At 40.7% G+C, this 23,120-nt stretch overlaps 1 protein-coding gene across 1 annotated transcript in view; it reads left to right on the top strand.

The window, feature by feature from the left end:
• The window catches only part of LOC130115564 (cGMP-inhibited 3',5'-cyclic phosphodiesterase 3A-like), a 151,322-nt gene that overhangs the window by 111,882 nt on the left and 16,320 nt on the right, over positions 1 to 23,120 (top strand). Inside the window, exons 11-14 of the mRNA XM_056283273.1 lie at positions 3,358 to 3,557; positions 6,221 to 6,424; positions 8,188 to 8,349; positions 17,627 to 17,858. Coding sequence (XP_056139248.1) covers positions 3,358 to 3,557; positions 6,221 to 6,424; positions 8,188 to 8,349; positions 17,627 to 17,858 — 798 coding nt within the window. The remainder of the gene's footprint in view (positions 1 to 3,357; positions 3,558 to 6,220; positions 6,425 to 8,187; positions 8,350 to 17,626; positions 17,859 to 23,120) is intronic.

Raw genomic sequence — 23,120 nt, forward strand, 5'->3', positions numbered from 1 at the left:
AGCGGGCCGCACAGCCTTCCGTGCCGACAGGACAGCGGACTCCGGCAAGATCCACGGAGGAGGTTTGAGTATTTATGTCAATAACTCTTGGTGCAACAATATAAAGATCATCGAAAGGCATTGCTCTGCTGATCTCGAGCTCCTTATGATTAAGTGCAGGCCTTTTTATCTGCCCAGGGAGCTAACGGCCATTACCATCGCCGCTGTATACATCCCCCCACATGCTAATGCTAAGGAAGCACTTAAGCAGCTACAATGTGCCATCAGCAGACAACAGACCAAACACCTGGACAATGCCTTTATCATAGGTGGTGACTTTAATCAGGCTAACCTCAGGGCTGTATTGCCCAAATTCCATCAGCATGTCTCCTGCCCCACTAGGGGCCAAAACACCCTGGACCATCTCTATACAAACATCAAGGACTCATACAAAGCTACTCTCTGCCCTCATCTGGGGCATTCTGACCACCTCTGCCTGTTCCTGGTCCCAGCCTGCAAACCCCTAATAAAACAGGTCAAGCCAGCAGTAAAAACAATCACTGTCCGGCCAGAAGGAGCAGTCTCTGAACTCCAGGACTGTTTTGAAAACACAGACTGGAGTATTTTTGCACATTCAGCTACCCATGGCTCCCATATAGACATTAATGAACAGATCTGCCATACTAGCCTACATTAACTTTTGTACTGAGAGTGTCACAACAACAAAATCAGTCCGCACCTTTCCAAACCAGAAACCCTGGATGACCAGTGAGGTCCGGCAGCTGCTGAAAGTCCGGGATGCAGCGTTCAAGTCAGGTAACTGTGAGGCCTACAGCGCAGCCAGATCCAACCTCAAAAAGAGCATCAGAACAGCCAAACATAAATATTTCCTATGAATAGAGGACCACTTTCACAATAACTCCAATCCTCTGCGAATGTGGCAAGGCATTCAGTCTATCACAGACTACAAAAGCTCTAATCATGGTCCCACTGTCCATGATGCCTCCCTGCCAGACAAGCTAAATCATTCCTATGCCCGCTTCGACAAGGACAATACTGACCCAGCCACAAAAATCCCCAGCCACCCAGAAGACCAGGTGCTCACTCTATCAGTCACAGAGGTCAGAGAATCACTGCGCAGAGTGAACACACGGAAGGCTGCCGGACCAGATGGCATACTGCGTTGGGTCTACCGGGAATGTGCCGACCAGCTGGCTGAGGTCTTCACACCTGTATTTAACCTCTCGCTGTCCCAATCTAAAGTCCTGGCATGCTTTAAGACCACCTCTATCATTCCTGTCTCCAAGAAACCAACATCCACATGTCTGAATGACTACCGACCCATAGCACTCACCCCCATTGCCATGAAGTGCTTTGAAAGACTGGTTGTGGCTCACATCAAAAACATTATCTCCCCCCACATTCGACCCACATCAGTTCGCCTACCGTCCCAAAAGGTCTACTGAGGATGCCATTGCCACTGCCCTGCACGTTGCTCTGACCCACCTTGAACTTAACAACACATACATCCGGATGCTGTTTATAGATTACAGCTCTGCCTTCAACACCATCATCCCTGCCAAACTAACCACCAAACTCCTCTCCCTTGGCCTCAACCCCTCCCTCTGTAACTGGATCCTTGACTTCCTGACCAACAGACCTCAGTCTGTTAGGTTAGGTGACCACTCCTCCTCCACCCTGACCCTCAGCACAGGTGCCCTTCAAGGCTGTGTTCTGAGCCCCCTCCTTTTCTCCCTCTTTACCCACGACTGCCTGCCAACTCACCCTTCAAATGTTATAGTTAAGTTTGCAGATGACACCACAGTCATTGGCCGTATCACCAACAATGACGAGATGGCCTACAGAGACGAGATTGAGCATCTCACATCAGGGTGTACTACCAACAATCTTGTCCTTAATGTGCAGAAGACAAAGGAGCTGATTGTGGACGTCAGGAGGTCTAGAAGCTGCAGCCACTCCCCCATTCACATCAATGGGTTGGAAGTGGAGCGTGTTTCCAGCTTTAAATTCCTTGGAGTCCACATCAGCGAGGACCTTTTGTGGACATTAAACACCCAGGCCCTTGTGATAAAGGCCCAACAACGCCTGCATTTCCTGAGGAGGCTGAGGAGTGCCCATCTACCCCCCAAAATTCTCACCAACTTCTACTACTGCACCATAGAGAGCATCCTGACCATCTGCATCTCAGTGTGGTACGGCAACTGCACCTCAGTAGACCAGAAAGCTCTGCAGCGGATCGTCAAGGCCGCCCAGCATATCACTGGTACCCAGCTGCCAGCCATAAAAGACATTTATCACAAACGCTGCCTTCGAACGGGTCTGAGCATCAGCAGAGATCTCACCGACCCCAACCATGGACTGTTCTCCCCCCTGTGCTCTGGGAGGGGCTACAGGAGCCTCAGAGCCTGCACTACCAGGCTCAAAAACAGCTTTTTTCCACAAGCTGTTGCCTACCTGAACCTGGCTACTCACGGAATGTCTGTAGATATTTTGTACTCCAGCTCTTTTAACTTATTTTTAGCTTTTGGTCTTCATGTGTGTATATCTTATATTGTGTTTGCTGTGTTTGTCTGTGTCTGTCTTGCACTGTTTGGTGAAGCCACAGCCCTCATTTCATTTTTAACATGTGCCTGCACATTGTTTTTAATGACAATAAATTGAATTGAATTGAATGGTTTGGAATGAGATGTTCAACAAGCACATGTGGGTGTGATGTTTGGGTGTCCACATACTTTTTGCTTTTTGACTGTGTGTGTGTGTGTGTGTGTGTGTGTGTGTGTGTGTGTGTGTGTGTGTGTACTTGTCTGCCTCTCAACAGATAGAGACATTTATTACTACATTTATTGAGTTTGATGGCATCTATAGCCCTTGATAGATGCCCTTTTGTTTTCACCTTTGGTTAATAATTCCCATATGATACCCAAACCGTCATCAACATCTTACTGTCTTCTGTACATTAAAGGTCTTTAGAGAAAACACTGTATGGCCTGTCCTCTCTTGAATAAAAATCCCCCCCAGCACATTACAAGTCCCAATAAAAAATTCAGTCAGACATCGGCTTTGTATTTGGATATTGAATGTTAAGGTATAGTGCTATTGCTTCTTGTACTATCTGACAAGTCTCGCCACATGAAAATAAACTTTCAACTTTAGTAATCCACTAAGTAATACTCTATTAAAAGGTCTGTTTTCATTTACTGTGGATGAACCAAGAATCTTTTACAAAATCATAAAAGTACAATAAAACCCAAATTGACATTACGTATTTCTGGTACAACACACGGGGGTCGTTATCATTGATTTGAACTTGAGATGTCTTGACTTGTCTTCTCTCCTACTGTCCTCCTCTGCCTTCAGACTCAGAGAATGGCATTACATCCAGTACTACTGGTTTCCTGGTGTCCCAGATGACCTCTGTGCTGGCGGAGGGCTATGGCTGTCTGGCGGGCCTCATCCCCGCCTTGGAGCTTATGGCTCTGTATGTAGCTGCTGCCATGCATGACTATGACCATCCTGGAAGAACCAACGCTTTTCTGGTGGCAACCAGTGCACCACAGGTTAATATAGAAATGCTACAGTGCTTCTCAATTGTTAAAAGGCTGCAGGGATTAGACTGACCAATGAAGAGGTGCATGCATTTTAGCCCAATGTAATAAGCCAAGAGCCAAAAGCTGCAGTGATCAATACTTTTTAATTAATCTGATCAATGTGATTTGTATTAAAGAAATACTTTCATACTAACTCGGAGACCATAAATGTAAATGGAATCCATGTACACTGCTCAAAAAAATAAAGGGAACACCTAAAAACACAATATAGACCTCGATGAATGAAATATTTCAGCTGAAAATCTTTATTTATTAGACAGAGGAATGTGTTTAGAGCAAAATAACCTAAGAATGATCAATGGAAATCAAAATCATTAGCCCATTAAGGTCTGGATTCAGAATCATACTCAAAATCAAAGTGGAAAATGAGAACATAGGCTGATCCAACTTCTGTGGAAATTCTTCAAGACGATTCAAAATGAGGCTCAGTAGTGTGTGTGGCCTCCACGTGCCTGTATGCACTCCCTACAACGTCTGGGCATGCTCCTGATGAGACGACGGATGGTCTCCTGAGGGATCTCCTCCCAGACCTGGATCAGGGCATCGGTCAACTCCTGGACAGTCTGTGGTGCGACATCGCGTTGGCGGATGGTACGAGACATGATGTCCCAGAGGTGCTCGATTGGATTCAGGTCTGGGGAACGTGCAGGCCAGTCCATAGCATCAATGCCCTTGACATACAGGAACTGCTGACACACTCTGGCCACATGAGGACGAGCATTGTCATGCATGAGCAGGAACCCAGGGCCCACTGCACCAGCATATGGTCTGACAATGGGTCTGAGGATCTCATCCCGATACCTAATGGCAGTCATGGTACCTCTGGCTAGCACGTAGAGGTCTGTGCGGCCCTCCAAGGATATGCCTCCCCAGACCATCACTGACCCACCGCCAAACCGGTCATGCTGGAGGATGTTGCAGGCAGCAGAACGTTCTCCACAGCGTCTCCAGACTCTCTCACGTCTGTCACATGTGTTCAGTGTGAACCTGCTCTCATCTGTGAAGAGCACAGGGCGCCAATGGCGAATCTGCCAACCAAGATGTTCTCTGGCAAAGGTCAATCGGGCTGCACGGTGTTGGGCTGTGAGCACAGGCCCCAATTGTGGACGTCGGGCCCTCATACCATCCTCATGCATTCTGTTTCTCACTGTTTGAGCAGAAACCTGCACATTAGTGGCCTGTTGAAGGTCGTTTTGTAGGGCTCCGGCAGTGCTCCTCCTGTTCCTCCTTGCACAAAGGACCAGATAGCGGTCCTGCTGCGGGGTTGTTGTCCTCCTGCGGCCCCCTCCACGTCTCCTGGTGTACTGGCCTGTCTCCTGGTACGTCCTCCATGCTCTGGACACTGTGCTGGGAGACACATCAAATCTTCTTGCCACAGCACGCATTGATGTGCCATCCTGGATGAGCTGCACTACCTGAGCAACTTCTGTAGGTTGCAGATACCGCCTCATGCCACCTCTAGTGGTGAGGGCACTAGCAAAATGAAAAACTAACCAAAGATTGGCCAGAAAAGATGAGGACAGGCAAATGGTCTGTGGCCACCACCTGCAAATCCATTCCTTTTATAGGGGTTGTCTTGCAAATTGTCTAATTTCCACCTGGTGGAAATTAGACAATTTACCAACAGGTGAAATTGATTCACAAATCAGTGTTGCTTCCTAACTGGACAGGTTGATATCTCAAAAGTGTGATTGACTTGGAGCTACATTGCATTGCTTATGTGTTCCCTTTATTTTTTTGAGCAATGTACTTTAGCCTTAGTGGTTGTGAATATGTAAAAATTAAAGCCTGAAGGAAGGAAAAGAGAATCACACCATTTGTGATTCTCTTGTCAAGACTGGCAGTAAGGTTGGAAAATGTTCGATAAAATATACTGGGCAAAGAGTTAGACAAAAAAAAGGGAGCAATATCAGGCTAGTATCTCCAATACTGTATATGTATGTTATATGTATATATTGCATAGATGATTATGGGTTTAACTGAAATTGAGAGTGTTTTTAAAGGATAATAAACTTGCAAAGCAAAAATTTAGTCTTTTTAGTCCTCCAGGTGCCTACCACAGCCAAACATTTCACATCATAGATACCGCTGAGGCATACTTCTACATCCGGCCTCCTTTTTTAACAACAGAGGTTAAAACAGGAACTCACTATAATAGTACTGGCATACTGGTTCATGGCAGGCACGGACAATTGTAGTGGCAGTTAAATTATATTCAGTTTGTGTCTCAGATTTTATGCTACATGTATATTTTATCTAAAATATAGTTTTGACTTACATTGATTATGAGTATCAAAAGTAAGAATTAAATATGGCGATTAGCGCTGCTCATCAAGACAGCTAATTTTGAAGGCTGTCTGTTACTGAACAAGTGGAAATAGTCAACCACAGTTTATGAAATTCAAGGTCAACCTTTAGTAAGCAATACAATTTTTGGAGTAACTGTTACAGAATGAGGCCAGTATAAAATTACTAATGAATAAATTTAAATTAAAAAATAATAATAAATAAATAAATAAATAAGCTACAAACAGATTCCTGGCCCTAAAAAATCAGACTAAGCTCCAATCATGTTTGTTTTTTTGTTTTTTTCTCTCTGTCTCCTTCTGCAGGCTGTTTTATATAATGACCGATCAGTCCTAGAAAACCACCACGCAGCTTCAGCTTGGAATCTCTTCATGTCGCGACCAGAGTATAATTTCCTAGCTAACCTGGAACATGTGGAGTTCAAACGCTTCCGCTTCCTAGTCATTGAAGCCATTCTAGCCACTGACCTCAAGAAACACTTTGACTTCCTGGCAGAGTTCAATGCCAAGGTAAGCTTCATCAAACTGTGAGAATATTCAAAGTAAGAGATAAGAGTTAAGTGAATGAACAGTATCATAATTCTTGGTATCTTTACTGAGGCATTTGTATCGCTTCATGTTTTAATCTCATCAGTGAGGCATAAAATAGTCTCAATCATGTAATTAAAGACTTAGGCCCCAAAGGTATTTTACTCAAACTCTACTTGTAAAGATTAATAATGTAATCTTAACCCCAAACATAATAATGGCCCCTAAAGTAATAAAATGCAGTAAAGCTTGTGATATAATGAAATATGTAATAGAATCTTTTACCAATAACTCAATAGTGTTTTTGCCCATAATGTTGGAACCACTTATGTTACTGACCGGTTGTTACTTTACTGGCCCTGTAATTCATTTTCTGCTGAATAATGTCATAACATCAACCAATAATGTAATAAGACTCTGAAATGTAATTACACTGATAAAGCACCAATTCCTGCTAATTGGTATTTGTATTTAAGCCCCTTTGGAGCATATTTGTATAACATTTGAAAATCAGATATTCCAGACAATCGTTATGAAATGGTTGAATTAATGGTACATTGGGAGTAACTTTTCCAATCACACAGATGTAAATGGCACATTTGAACAAAATCTCAGGAGATAAACTAGAATGTTTGTTTGTAATGAAATAATACCTTGAAAGTGTCTTTTTGTTTAACATCATATAAGAACTGGGTGAACTATGATGTTTTCTCCTATACCACAAGAGCCGGGTTTAGATTTTGGGTCAGTATTTCCTCCACCTCTTGACTCAGTCATTAGTGAAGTTTTGACTCAGGATTGGTTTTGCATAAGACAAAGTCTTACTACAGCTATTGCCCCCCTTCACCAGATATGAATAATGTGGTTACGGAGGATGCAGAGATCATTTAAATCTCCAATGATAACAGACGTGAAACTTGATTGAGTAAAAACAAAAGTTTTCAAAGATAGTTAGATAGTTCAGATATCTTTTAGATTTTTAGATATTTCATGGCTATTGGATCAGACATGGATGATCAGACAAGGACAGAGCAGGGGAAGATGAGAGAAATGAAAAGCACATGAATCAAATCAAATTTGTGTCCATGTGACCCCTGAAGAGCCAATTACACCATCTGACTTTATCAACAAATATTCTAGGCAGACATGTTTAACCCAGCTGTTTAAACCAGTTTTGTTGAACACAGTGTGCAGTTTTTTGTGCAAAATCGAAAGCTGAGTCTATAAAAATAGACAAGAAAATTTTAAAATAAATTATTTTGGTCCTATGTGTTTTCTCCGCACCACTTTTAAGTGTCGACTGAGAACCATAAACAAAGAAATAAAAGAAAATGGAAGTAGTGTTTTACTGAACTGAAAAAAGGCAGTGTAAATATACAAAACTATACAACAATATACAAATCCCATTTTTAAGCACTTAAGAGCATGATTGACAAGGTTCTGCCCAATCTACCATTTATGCAAACTTTGTATGATATTTGTATGGAATGTTTGATTTTCAAAATTTTACACAAATACACTCCCAAATGGCTAAAATACAAAAGAACAAAGGAGCAAGGTCTGTACACTGAAATGCTCCCAAAACTCATTTTTGGTGGTGACATTTCGATCAATTACATCTTCTTCTGGCCTGAGGAAGATGTAATCCAGTCCGTCAACAAATATGCAACAAATTAATAGGGACACTTTTACAATGCTCAGTGATAACAGCTACCCTTCCCCAACTTTCGTGTGTACCTCTACAGGTTGGTGATGAGGGTGTGTCAGGCATTGATTGGACCAATGAAAATGACCGACTGCTGGTTTGCCAGATGTGCATCAAACTGGCAGATATCAATGGACCACTGAAGTGTAAGGAGCTGCACCTGCAGTGGACAGAGGGCATTGTCAATGAATTCTATGAACAGGTTGGTAAGAATTAATGATGAACCAGACATAATATGTATTTTGCATCATTGAGCTTTAGCCATGCATGAACTTAATCTGTGTTCTTGTTTGTCTAAGGTTTGGTTTTTATTGGACTGGCCTCCAGTCGACATCAGCACAAATACTGCCCTCAATTTTTCCATTTTGAGGCATAAATATATGTAAATATTTCTAAACTACCAATGAGAGTTGAATCAGTTTATCTAGATAGGTTTATTGACAGACATGTTTCATCACTCAACTAAGTGACCTCTTCAATCTAAACTGACTGCAGGTACCCCCACCCTTATAAACAATAGAGTTGCATAACGACTGAGCCCAGCAACCAGTTTAGTATGTAAATATGGCTGATCATTAGAGTTTGTGTACTACCACGTGTACTATTAAGAGGATTGGGGAATAGTTACAATCACATTATTGTAAGATGGTGACAGATGTACTCTTAGGCCCGCCCCTCAGTTCAGGGATGGTCATCCCCTCTTAACATAGATGGCCTCTTTGACTCCCCGTTCAAACCAGCATTCCTCCCTATCAAGGATGTGCACATCCTAATCCTGAAAGACTGGCTACTGGCCTGTAGATGGATGTAGACTGTGGAGAACTGTCCTGACGTGTTGGTGCTCTTATGTTGTGGTGCCATTCTTTTGGCCAGTGTCTGTTTAGTTTCTCCAATGTACAAGTCACGGCAATCCTCCTGGCACTTAACCACTTAAACTACTATGTCTTTCATAAGTCCCAATAAATGAGGACTCTTGCTTCGTACCAAAGACAGGAGTGTCAACTACAGTGATAATGATCATGATACTTCATGGGTAACTGTAGGGAAATTCTCTTCTCATGTGTCACCCCCAAGAAAGAGGTAAAACCAGTTATTGAACATCCCCTTAAAAGCCTGTTGGCATTCATGACTTAGTTATGATGCAGTGCTGACTGGTTCACAAAAGTACAGAATATCCAGTTTCAAGTTTATCATGTGCAACAGTTACACACAAATGTACCCAGTGCAGTGAAATTGTTATGTGAAGATGCTTATCTAAACACTCAAAAAGAGGAGGAATCTAAAAAAATAGGCAAAATCGGTTGAAAAATACAAAGGCAAAATCGAACAAAAGAGATTATAAAAGCAAAATGTAAAGGATAAAATGAAAAAAGTTTTAACTGCCCTAAATGATCACTCTACTTTATACAATGTCTTTATGCTGATAGTATGTGTGGATATCCACTGTGTCAGCCACATTACCGTGGATGTGTCCTTCCATTTGGGACACACACAGTGTCTTCATTCTTCCCTGAATTATTATTTATGTAAATTGTCTTACTGATCTCCTATTTTATATTGTGAGGGACATGTCTCAGGAAGAGGCTGTGGCATCAAACAGCCATTTGCTATAATTAGCAAATCAATATTCCATACCTGCATGTATGTATTGTATGAACAAATATAAACAAAGATGTACAAAGATCTTTCAAATTTCAGTATTCTGGGTGGATGAAATTAGCACAACTATTGGTTAAGGCCAGTGAAATCTATGTATAAAAAAAGGTTGCATAACAAGAGAAAAAATATAATAGTCCATCTCAGCTATGAACACATAGATTTTACAAAAACAGAGCAATCACTATGCACTGTGACTCCCTCATGAATCTTTTTTTTTTACCTGGCAACAGATTTTGCTTTTAAGTAACAACACCTCTGAATGGTCACTACAACTGGGTGCCAAGCAACCAAACACGAGAAAATCTGATTAGCCAGGGAGACATTACATGACTACATCCTTAGCAACAGCATTATATTTGAATAAGTAAAACAGAAATACTGTATTTACGAGATCTGACTCATAATTTAACAAATTTCATGGTAACAGGTGCAGAAAAGATAGGAAACGAGGGAAGAGGAGGGGGAAGTGGAAGAGTTTAAAAACACCCTTTGTTTGCATTTACCTTTACATAAAAAATTGTTTGACATTTTTCTGCACAGGCAGTGACAAAATCATATACCAACTCAAGTTATCTTGGTAGTAAAAAAAAAAAGGTTATCAACAAGTGTTCTTAAAATCTCATCTGGTAGAATGAAGTCCATCCATCCATTATCTGAACCGCTTATCCTGCTCTAAGGGTCACAGGGATGCTGGAGCCTATCCCAGCAGTCATTGGGCAGCAGGCGGGGAGACACCCTGGACAGGCTGCCAGGCCATCACACAGGGCCAACATGCACACACACACACACACACACACACACACACACACACACACACACACACACACACACACACACACACACACACACACACACACAAACACTCATACCTAGGGACAATTTATGAAAATAGGACATGAGTACACCATATCAAGCAAATTCAGATAATCAAGAGAGAAGTGAGCAAATCTTTAATAAGGGCTGTGCTGCTTTATAGACAAAAAAAACGTCCTCCCCCTGTTCTGCTTTTACATTTGGCACTCAGCTATATAATAATCATAATCATAATCATAATAATCATAATACATTTTATTTATAAAGCACTTTTCAGACTACTCAAAGACACTTTACATATGTAAAAATGAACATAACAGCAACACAAGAAAAGCGTAAAACACAACATTAATTGCACATTAAAAGCAATTCTGGAAAGGTGAGTTCTGACTAATGATGTGAAGGTGGACAGATCAGTGCAGTTTATTGGGGAGAGAGTTCCAGAGGGAGTGGGCAGCTATGGAAAAGGCTCTGTTGCCCCAGGTCCAGTGCTTGGTCCTGTGTGACGGAGACAAGAGGTTGGCATCGGAGGAGCAAAGGCTGCGGGATGCTCTAGCCCTCTGTTCAAATGCCAATATTGTTTTGAAAATTATGTATGTCCTTAGAACGGGGGGGGGGGGTGTAGAGAGCATGCGTGCGGTTTGTGGTTTGTTTGTTTTTTCCTTCAGAGCATAGGGGAGACAACTGACCTAAATATGTCATCCCTGACAGCTTTCATTCATCCCCACAACACAAGATCACAGTGATGGAGCAGAGCAAAAGTATACATGTATGCACACACACACACACTTGTGCTCTGAATTGTACCACTCCATTAGTCAGGGAGAGGATTCAGGGTCAGCTGAAAGTTCTGCTTCAAAGAAAGCATCTCAAATATTTTTTTTTGTCCACCTTTACTCTTTTATTTAAATAGTCACATCTTCGGTGATAAGTTTATTTTCAAGTAATTCAATCATTTTAGAAATGCATATCTCAAGTTCTGGAGAATATTATTTTTTCAAGGGGGTAAACAGATGACCCAGAACATTGAACACAAGAGATTTGCCAAACCAAACCTCCTTTAATAAAAAAAAACATGAAAACATTCTCATGCACACATTTGGAAATGGATGATGCCATGTCATATTCTGAGTTTTTTGGTTTGTTTGTTTGTTGCTTTCAAACAGGTTAGGGTAGACATGAATGTAAGGAGATTCCAGCAAATAAATAATAATAATAATAATAATGATGATAATAATAGTAATAATAACAATGACTACTGGGATAGGCTTCAGCATCCCCGTGACCCTGAGAGCAGGATAAGAGGTTCAGATAATGGACGGATGGATAAACTTTATTTATACAACACTTTTATAAACAATGCCCTGTGATGGCCTGGTGGCCTGTCCAGGGTGTCTCCCCGCCTGCCGCCCAGTGACTGCTGGAATGGGCTCCAGCATCCCCGCGACCCTGAGAACAGGATAAGCGGTTCAGCTAATGGATGGATGGATTTTATAAACGAGGTTACAAAGTGCTTCATAGAACAGGATAAAATTGTGACACACAAAAAAAAAACTCTAAGAGAATAAAATAAAAAACTAACAAAACCATAAGGGGCCGAGGTGTGTGTATGCGCATGCATGTGTGTGCATGTGTGTGAGTGTAGCTTTCATAAACTGAGTGCACAATTCAGGAAACTGGAGGGCACTGAACGTTGCTTATGTTTATTTTATTTGTGCAATAAAAATGATGTGGCAATTCTCTCTAGCACTATCTCTTTCTTTTCCAATAGCACACCTTTACACACATAAACGTTCGTATACACACGCACACACGCGACCTCTTTCTGCCTCACTCACAGAAACCAGTAGTACTGACGCCATCTGGGTTTCTGGTTGCCGTAGCAACAGCAGCTTTGTCCCGCTGTTGACTATGATTTTTTTCCTGCCCTGACATCAGAAAACACAAAAACAAACTATGCAATAACATCTATATAATTTGTGTGTGTGTGTGTGTGTGTGTGTGTGTGTGTGTGTGTGTGTGTGTGTGTGTGTGTGTGTGTGTGTGTGTGTGTGTGATGAGTGGAAGACGCATGAAACAGGCCTGTACTGCTATGCATTAAAAACTTTTTTCCCGCGTCTGTATTGATATATATCTATATATACATATATGTGTGTGTGTGTGTGTGTGTGTGTGTGTGTGTACACACACATAGTAGCTGTTTCGTGCGTGTCGCACGAAACAGGCCTGTACTGCAATGTATTAAAACTTTTTTTCCTGTATTTGTGTTGATATTCCGCTCCTCATTAGTTGAGCACTTATGACACCATTGACGGTTTCAGAAAAAAACGCTATATATGTATACACACACACACACACACACACACACACACACACACACACACAGTTGAACGAAAGCTCCATACAGATATACAACACAAAACCATGCTCCCATGAAGCCCATTAGATACTTAAGGTATGGTCAGAAAAAATGGAAATGAGTCCCACCATGAGTTGTGGAGGATCTGTTGGTGTGAGGTACATTTTATTCTGGTTGTGTTTTGTCGGCTTGTAAGAAATCTTACTCATCCCATGGTGTCGCCCTTTTCTGGTGATGGCAGTGTGTTGACTGGAGTAGAGACTGTAATTTCAATTAAAAATAACATGTTACACTGAATATTGCATCTCAAATACTAACGGGTTATGTCTGACACATGTAGCAACAACTTTTATTTGTATAAACGAGCTGTGTCATAGAACTGCATCAGACATCTTTGCTTTCTTTCTACTACTGTTGCAGATGAACAGCTAAAAATTGGAAAATAAATATGAGTACGCTTGACCACTTTCTCAGAAACTCTGGTATTTGCTGTCCATAGCTTCTTTGCATCTAGTAGTTATTTGCATGCAGTTATTTGCATAGGTTAAGCAATGCTAAGTATTGAGCAATTTCAGGCAAATGACCAAATGTTCATTGCATCCAGCCATTAAATGAAATATAGCTCATTGAGTTGTATATATGTAAACATCCCCATTTTTGGGTGGTTAATACATGCGATTCAGTCCATATGATGTTCATGTCCATAAGACATGCATACAAATAACATCCAACCTGATTGGTCAGGATGTAATTCCACAATGCAATTATCTACATCTGTTATAAAGATGGAGGACCCAGATGATCACTCAGAATCATTAGTTATTAGTGGCAACCTTTGCCCCCTCTAGATGAGTGGATAAATACAGTGGCTTAAAAAAGAAATAATATCCCCTGGCACCATTTCACAGCCGCTATCACTGAGTAAAGACGCTCCTCTGCTGTCCAGCTGCAGTTTGAGAGCCAATTATTGTTTTCATTCCTCAGTTCTTAGGGAGAGTGTATCAGCTCCACAGCTTTCTGTCACTGCCCAAAGACCTGCAACAGGAAAGTGTATCTCAATCTCTTTGCTTTTTTGTATGTGGTGAAATGGATTTTACCAACATCTTCAAGCTTATCTTAAGCTGATGTAAGTTGCACAGAAATAGGGCCTCAAAGTACAGGGTTTTGTTTTGTTTTTTGTGCATGTTGTAATCATGGTCTCTGACTTAGAGACTAAGGTCAATATGTCATTGATCTTAGTGATGCCTTTACCAAGATGTTTCGGCAAAGTACAAAATCTGCTCATATCTTTTAATATATGTTATTTGTAACCTCCTTGTTTGCATTATTTTACTCAGGTAGCATTCTTTCCCTGAAAACCCCCAAAAGACATTTCATCAAAGCATAATTTACAGTAAAAATTCACATCGCTTGTTTACTTGCTCAGGGTAGATTTATAAGAAAATATTATCAAGTGCCATGGTAATATACCTGCTGTTGGTAAACACACAAAAGAATAACCATGCATAAACAAGGTAAAATGTCAACCTTTAAACAAATTCAATAGTCTTAAGCTAAGCCACAATGAATAAAGCATTATTATATAATATGTTTCATCTGCTAACCAGCCACAGAGCAAACAGGAAAGAGTAATCTAATTAAGTGCTACTACCTAATGTATTATTGACTACAGATCTGCAAAGGGCAATGCTTTATTTCCTAAAGTAAGGCTGCTGAGATTAGATTTCTGTAAATAACAGTTTAATGGGCTTGGCTAATGAAGCTTTTGTATTTTTGAGGATAGTTCTTTTTCCCTTTTTTTGCAAACTGGGTCCTATTTTCATAGCTTTTGCCATTTTGCAAATCAGTTAGGATATCATGTTACCCACTGGCACCATTGTGGAGATCTCGGATGTGGGACCACAGCTAGACACAGCTTTACAAGGGCGCCATGGAATATGATTTTTAGTCATGTTTAAACATTTCCTATTTTAACCCAATTATCTAAACCGTGTATTTGGAAGAGCAAAGGAAAAATAGCAAGCAAGCAAGCAAAATTGTATTTATATAGCACTTTTAAAAACATACCGTTACAAAGTGCTTTACACTCCATACACAAAAAATGAATAAATACACAAATAAATTGAATGATTATAAAAACATGGCATTGGGAGTAACAGACCAAGCTAAAAAAAATTAAATAAAACAGCAGTCAGGGGTGGGAATCTATAAAAAGGCTTGCCTGAAAAGATAGGTTTTTTAGAAGCCTCTTAAAACAGTCCCAAAGATTCAGCGAATCTAATGGATTGGGGGAGATTATTCCAGAGGCTTGGGGCCAAGACTACAAAGGCGCAGTCACCTTTTGTTTTGCAGTTGGAGTGAGGGACCGATAAAAGACCGAGGTTTGAGGTTCGGAGTGGTTGGGAAGTGGAATGAGGAATGAGAAGATCAGAAATATAACTGGGGACAAGATCATGCAGTGCTTTAAATGTAATCAATAAGATCTTATAAGTTATTCTGAATTTTATGGGAAGCCAATGGAGGGATGCAAGAATAGGGGTAATATGGGACCTACAGCTAGTTCTGGTTAGTAGTCTAGCAGCTGCATTCTGAACCAGCTGTAGATGATTTAAAGTAGCTTTGTTGAGGCTAGAGTAGAGGGAGTTACAGTAATCTCGATGGAAGAAAATGAAAGTGTGAATTAATTTTTCGATATCCTTAAAAGGAAATATTTCTGATTTTTTGCAATATTTCGTAGCTGAAGAAAACAGGATTGGACAAGCTTAGTAACATGGTGATTTAAAGACATTTTCTGGTCAAAGATGATTCCAAGAGTTTTAGTGGTAGGTTTGATGTTTGACTGAAGTGGACCAATAAACTGATCAACTGCAGTGGCAAAGTTCTCAGGACCAATTAAGAGAACTTCAGTTTTGTCAGGGCTTAGATTGAGGAAATTAAGGGACATCCAGTCTTTGGTGGCAGCTAAGTAATCATGGAGGGAGGACAGTTGATTCAGGTTATTGGGTTTGGCAGAGAAATAGATCTGAGTATCATCAGCATAATAGGGGTATGACATGTCTTAAAAGTGACTAAACAAATGACCCAGAGGAAGCATGTATAAAGAGAAGAGGATTGGCCCAAGAACAGACCTCTGGGGGACTCCACACAGTAGGGGAGCTGACAAGGATACAAGGTTGTTAATAGAAACTTAAAAATATCTATTTGTCAGGTAAGAGCGAAACCAATTTAACGCTGTACCAGAAATGCCAACCCAGTTCTCCAACCTATCAAGTAAGATGGTATGATCGATGGTATCAAAGGCAGCAGTTAAATCTAGGAGAACGAGAATAGTGTATTCACCTTTATCAGCATGCATAACAATGTCATTGAACACTCTTAGTAATGCAGTCTCAGTACTATGCTTGTGACAAAAGCTGGATTGAAGTTTATCAAAAATGTTATGACCCTCAGTCAGCTGCAGGATTTGGTCTGCAACATTTTTTTCAAGGATTTTGGATAAGAAAGAAAGTTGGAAATAGGTCTATAATTCTCCACCCTTGCCGGATCAAGGGGGGGGGGGGTTTGAGGAGGGGCTGAACACAGGCAATTTTAAAGTAGTCAGGTACAGACCTGGATGTGAGTGAGCCATTGATGATAGAAAGCAGGCAGGGACCTAAGCCACGTAGGATGGATTTTAAAATTTTTGTTGGAACTATATCACAGGGACTGGAGGAGGGACGCATGAAGTTTACAGTATTAACAAGGAACTGAAGGGATACGAAAGCAAATTACGACATTGAAATTGGACAGCTGAAAGGGGCGGGGGAGGGGGAAACTGAGGGTAAAATTTGACCTTGGATCATCGATCTTGTCAACGAAGAAAGACAAGAAATTTTTACAGTCATTAGCAGAAATAAGTTAAAAGCTATCACTCAGAATGTCAGTTAACATCAACAATGGTTGATGACATTGCTAAGCTACTACCTGGATCAACTTGTCGGAATGACCATCACGTGTCATTACAATATAGGTAGTAGTATTCATTAAATAACTACTTGGCCACCACAATTGAAAAGTCATAGATAATTGGAAATACTGTACAGTCTAAATGGGGCAATTGGGTTTTTTCTTTTAGTTGAAAGGACAGGTTTAACGAATGTATTCCATGGTCTCATAAGATGTCATTGTAAAGCTATGTTTAGTGGTTGCTCTGTGATCTCCACAATGAAGCTGGTGAGTAGCGTGACATCATGACTGATGTACACAATGGCAAAAATAACTAAAATAAGGCCCAGGTTTTAAACAAAAAAATCCTGTAATATAAAAGATAAGATATTTGTGAAACTAAGTTCATCCACCTTTTGGGATTTTTGACTACTGCTTTAAAAATACAGCCCATCACAAACATGAGTGCTAATGATCAAACTGTATATAGGTACAAAATTAGCATTTGAAACTAGATATTCCACAAATCCCTCATAGTTAATTTTCAGTGGTATTTTTTACCAAGAGCTATAGGATATGTTTTGTCAGTTGAATTGCACTTTAATTGTTTCATAATTAAAATATCAGTCTCATTAACGGGGTTGTTCAGTTTTCATAATACTGATATTTCATCTATTTTTGTGTATTTGACCTATTTCCCATGTCTTTTCCCAACTCTTTCCAGGGCGATGAAGAGGCAAGTCTAGGACTTCCCATCAGCCCATTCATGGATCGTTCAGCACCACAGCTGGCCAAGCTACAGGAGTCCTTCATCACTCATATTGTCGGACCTCTCTGCTCCTCTTATAACTCTGCTGCACTTATGCCTGGATGCTGGGTTGACCCCCCTGAGGGAGGAGCACAAGAGGGAGAGGAGGAGGTCGGAGGACAAGATACAGAAGAAGAAGACGAGGATGATATGGCAGAAGATGACACATCAAACAGCTCTGAGACCTCTCGTATGGCAACCTCAAAGTTATTTATGACCCAGAAATTCTCTCTATCTTTAAAGCCTCTCCTTCAAAATGTGTTATTGTATCACACTTGAATATCTTGTGATCGCACATATGTAATGCCTGAAGAAAAATGAGACAATCATGGTAAAAATTGGTTTATTCTACATTTGTTTATCACTGTGTCCCCAGGCTTGAAACCCCATGAATACTACTATACTGCTTTATGGCACTATTCATATTATTGCCAGTGACAGCACTGCACAATGTAGTAACATAATTTTTGGATTTGGATAGCTTGGGTTAGCAAAAGTTTGGGGCTCCTGGTCTATGCTTATGCTATGTTAAATTAGCTATATAGTAACTAAGTCGCTGTATAGGTTGCTGACTTGGATAAATAAATTATGCCCTTAGCCATAACCACAGTCATAGCCAACACCAAGCAGCAACTGCCAGGGCTGGAAGTTTAAGCTAATACGTAAGTGCCATAAGTTGGGTCACTAGGTGGATGGCTTCAAAAAAACTTATGGTCCAATGTAAATCAATGAGAGAATTCCCAACTTCTACCTTCAAATTCTAAGCCAATAATTTTTTTGTACAAGTAGTTGGGGTTTCAATTGATAATTTTGAGTATGGCACACAATATGAGGGTGATTATTTTGAAATTTATTGTTCCGGTAAGAAATTAAGGATTTAAAAAGTGGCATTTTGAAATGTATCTGCCTTGATTGACAGGTCTGTCAACCTGTCAGCCGCTGGGGTTTCACCCCATCTCCACGTATGGTCCACCCAACTAGCCAAATTTTGATTTTCTGGCTCCAACAATTACAGCGAGCATAAAGCCAAACTTTAGGCTTCAAAATGCCCCTTCAAAATCCAATGGGTGATGTCACAGTTGTTACACCCATCTTTGTTATGCAGTTTATGGCCAACACTGCTCCAGAAAAAAATATTTCAAGGCTTCGGTAACAATTTGATACCCTTATTTCACTTACATGTTTAGGAGAAAGAAAGCCAGCTCCATGAGCCAGTCAGGGATAGACTCAGATGTTGTAAACTTTCAGCGTTTATTGTAGGGTCTGGGCCTGGGGGCACACCCCCGGGGAATTTTTTTTCCCAATTTACGGAAGCTATATGCACTATTTTTCAAGGCATTTGAGATAAAATGCTTAAAAAATCTGTGCATCATTTCAGAAAAACATGATACTTGACCAGGAAAAAAAATCATCTTGTAGAGCAGTGGTCACCAACCTTTTCAAGCCTAAGATCACATCCCAAGTCCAAATGTAAACCACGATCTACCACTTGCAAAAAACGATGAAAAGAAAAAAAACAAGCCCACAATGTAGTTCCACTTTCACACTTTATTTTGTTACCTGTCAGTCATAAGCAATTATTTTTGTTTCAAAGCCCCTATCAAATATTTTTCTCCTGCCATGATCACAAGCCAATTATAATTTAATTATGACAACAGGCAAAGTATTAATTTAATCATACAAATAGTATAAGTAGAAGTAAGTGCAACTATCATTCAAAATGTTATGACAACAGTCATATTAAAAAATTTCAATATTTCCACAGAGCTATCACTCATTCACCATTCATAATAACCTCAACAATCAGTCCGTTACAGGCCTAAGACAATCATGTGAAGTACTGTTTCACTTTCCCTTGTAAACAGCATACAACACAGATCATATCCTTTTGTAAACAATAGCCTACAACAGATCATATTTCAAACTGGCAATACTCTCTCTGATGGCTGTGGATGAGAACCCCCCACGTGCGCGCGCGTGCACACAAACACACACACACACACACACACACACACACACACACACACACACACACACATTCAATGTGATGGCTGTTATTGCACACTATCAGCCAGTGCTATGTGTCTGGCTCGCAGTGTGATACACCAAGTCTGACACTTTCTGTGAGATGTTAGACAAGACCTGTTCTTTGACTTGATTATTTTCCTCTGTGAAAAGGTCATCTCACAGAGATATGTTGATCCAAAGTAGACCTTCACCTTAAGTGCGCAAGATGAAAGGAGGGGAAACTTTTCAGTGTTTACAAGAACCCCAAAGTCACTGTCTCTTGATCTTGCTTTCATTCCGATGTCATTTAGCAAATCAGTTATATCTCTTTGTCAGCTCCGACTGGTAAAGCAAATACTTGCTGGAATTTCACGGACACCTCCTCACTCTCAATGAGGAGGAAAGGGTTTGAGATAAATGCAACAACCTCCCCTATGTCGTCTAATTCCTGAAAACGCCTGTTGAATTCGGGTGCCAGTTTCTCCTGGTGGGTGCAGAATTCTTGCAGGAGAAGAGCATCTTTGTTTCCAATGTTTTGTGACATTTTCTCCAGGTTTGGAAAGTGCACCAGCCTACCATTCCTCAGCTGAGAGGCCCACACATACATCCACCTTGGCCATAAAGGCATTGACAGCACTGATCATGTGTGCCACATCTTTGTCTTTTCCCTGAAGCTCATAGTTGAGGTCATTCAATTTTGCTGTTATGTCAGAAACCTAAGTCTAGCAGCCATGCGTCATCAGATAGTTCCTCATGCTCCTCATATCCTGACGGCAGAAATGATTTGATCTCAGGCAGCAAGTTAACAAGTCGCTGCAATACTTTCCTGCAACTCAGCCACCTTACGCCACCATGGAGAATCAAGTCACCATATGCGGCATCAAGCTCATCTAATAAAGATTTAAACAAGCGGTGCTGAAGTCCTTTTGGGCGTATCAGATTAACAATCATAACGACAACTGTCATGACATGACACAAGTCCACTACTTTACTAGCCAGTGCTTACTGCTGGACTGGGCTCATCACCGTGTCAGTTTGTGATGGACTTTTTGGTCAAAATGCGATTTTTACCACAGACATACAAAATTTAAAGTGGTCAAATATTACCAGAAACACATAATTGCATGCTAGACCTCGCAATGCCATAGTACATCTTTTAATGTGCTACACGATTTTAAAATGATATTATTTCTAACATTAAAAAACAGTGCCCTACCTTGTTATTATGAAAACTTGGAGACTGGAAAGTCAGCCATTGTATATGGGCAGGTGGCAATCCTATAAACAGGCATCAATGCTGCATGTTGCAAGTCTATTTCATGTTTGAGATTTAATAGCGTTCATATGACTGAAACCTTGCTCACAGCTGCAGGTATCTGGGCTTAATGTGAACAGGAGTATTGCAAGTTTGCTGAGTTCATTGTACTCCTCGCTATTCTCAAACAGATGGCGCCAGAATTTGACAATGTCACTGTTGCATTGGTCAGACATGAATAATGTCTTTATGCCATCATCGTCGCAAAAGACGAGGTACTGTGACTGCAGTTTGAGAACAGACATGTTTTGTGAACCTCTGCGTGATGTTTGCCATATCGCTGTCTTTTGGTTTGGGGTTCATGGGATCAAGAAAGAGCTTTTGTTTGACCAATTCTCTTTCTGGAAATCTCGTCCGAAAGGCGCTTTGTAGCCTCTTTGCATAGTTGACTAACGGGATATTGAAGTTCAGTATCTCTGAATCTGAGAGATGGTGTTCACATTTGCATTCATTGATGCAATTGGGGCAGCGTCCAAGTGATGTCACAGCATCGCTTTCGCAATGGACGTCAGGAAGTCAGACATGCGGAGCACGTTAGACAGACAGTACAGCATGGTTGTGTTTACAACACCAACTCATGTATATGCTGCCATAGGTGAAAATGACAAAAATTACGCAAAAACGAAGAAAATTACAACAAACTGCTTACTTCTAATGTTGTCTAGTGCAAGCGATGTCTGACTTCTGTTTGCTGCGAAGTGTCCGCTTGAGAAGGGCTAAAAATAGCTCATGGACGCTGCCAAGTCTCTCGGGTCAATGAACAAGGTGTCATCACTTCTGTTAAACAGAAATGGGTTCAGAATTACACGCATGAATTTCTGGATGTTATTATAGGCTGAGTACAAACTCACGTTCTCCTTCTGTAGTGCCTCGTTCAGTCTAGCCAGCAGTGGCAAAATCCAGTTAAACAGTAAGTACAGAATGAATTTGGGATTCAGCAGCATGTCACCCAGTGTATTGCAACTTTCTCGATAGCGAACAGAACCCTCGCTTCCATTTGCAGTGCTCTCAAAAAATTGTACAAGGTTGGCTCGACATTCCACGAAGCGCTCTACACAGCTCAGCCACCGAATTATTATTAATATTTATTTTTTTATTTTATTTTATTTTTTTTAAGCGACCAGCTGGCTGTATTCTTCATCATTTAAAGCGCAGATGCAGCAGAACTCCTTCTGTCTCACTAGGCCACTACAATGTGGCAATGTAGCTTTTATAGTGTCCTCTGAAAAGAATGTTATTTGTTTTTCTGCATCTCTAGACATTAGCGCCTGTCTGTGTGTCATGCAATGCTGCACAAACGAGTCTCCAAATTGCTGCTTTAACTTAGCTGCGACATTGCCCTCCCCCTGCTGATTGCGCCTGAGAATCACGGCAGCACCATTAGTCCATGGGCCAGACGATATTTCGGTACACTCAAGGTGGCAAAACTTACTTATAATTTTTGAAAGGATCCATGTCTGTAGATGATATTTTGGTATGATAACCATTCCTGAGTGGCAGCTGTATCACAGTTATCAGCTCATGAAGTTAACCACCCGCTAAACTAAATTGCATTTTAGACGCTGGTGCATATCCTGGTTTAGCCTCATGGTCAGGACATTTTTCAATGTTCTATAATATTGTCTTTGGTATCATTTTAAAGGGGACCTTCTTAGCTTTCATTCAAGCCCTGTTGTGGATATTTCTCACAAATATAGAGGTCACTTGAGCTCTTCAACCCGTCAATAACACACATCTTTCTGCAATTTTCGCCTAAACTATATACTTTCTTTTAGCCCTGTGGCATCTAGGAATGTCAGGGACACAAAACACAAAAACTGGAATACTCACAGGACGGTAAAGATTCAGAAAATGTATAATATACCCATACTATTTCATTGTGTGAGGTGATTGTGAGCCTTAAATGAGAACTAGACCAAAGCCAGTTAGGTCACAAACTGGTCTCTATACATTTGTTTAAATACACAATCAAAATACATGATAAAAAGGAATACCATAGTGAGGTAATGAACTATTTTAATATTTCAAACAACATTGACATTTACATATACTTAGTCAATGATACATGTAATCCCATATCATTAGTGG

This window comes from Lampris incognitus, chromosome 7, assembly GCF_029633865.1.
Source record: "Lampris incognitus isolate fLamInc1 chromosome 7, fLamInc1.hap2, whole genome shotgun sequence".
In the NCBI taxonomy this organism is placed as follows: domain Eukaryota; kingdom Metazoa; phylum Chordata; class Actinopteri; order Lampriformes; family Lampridae; genus Lampris; species Lampris incognitus.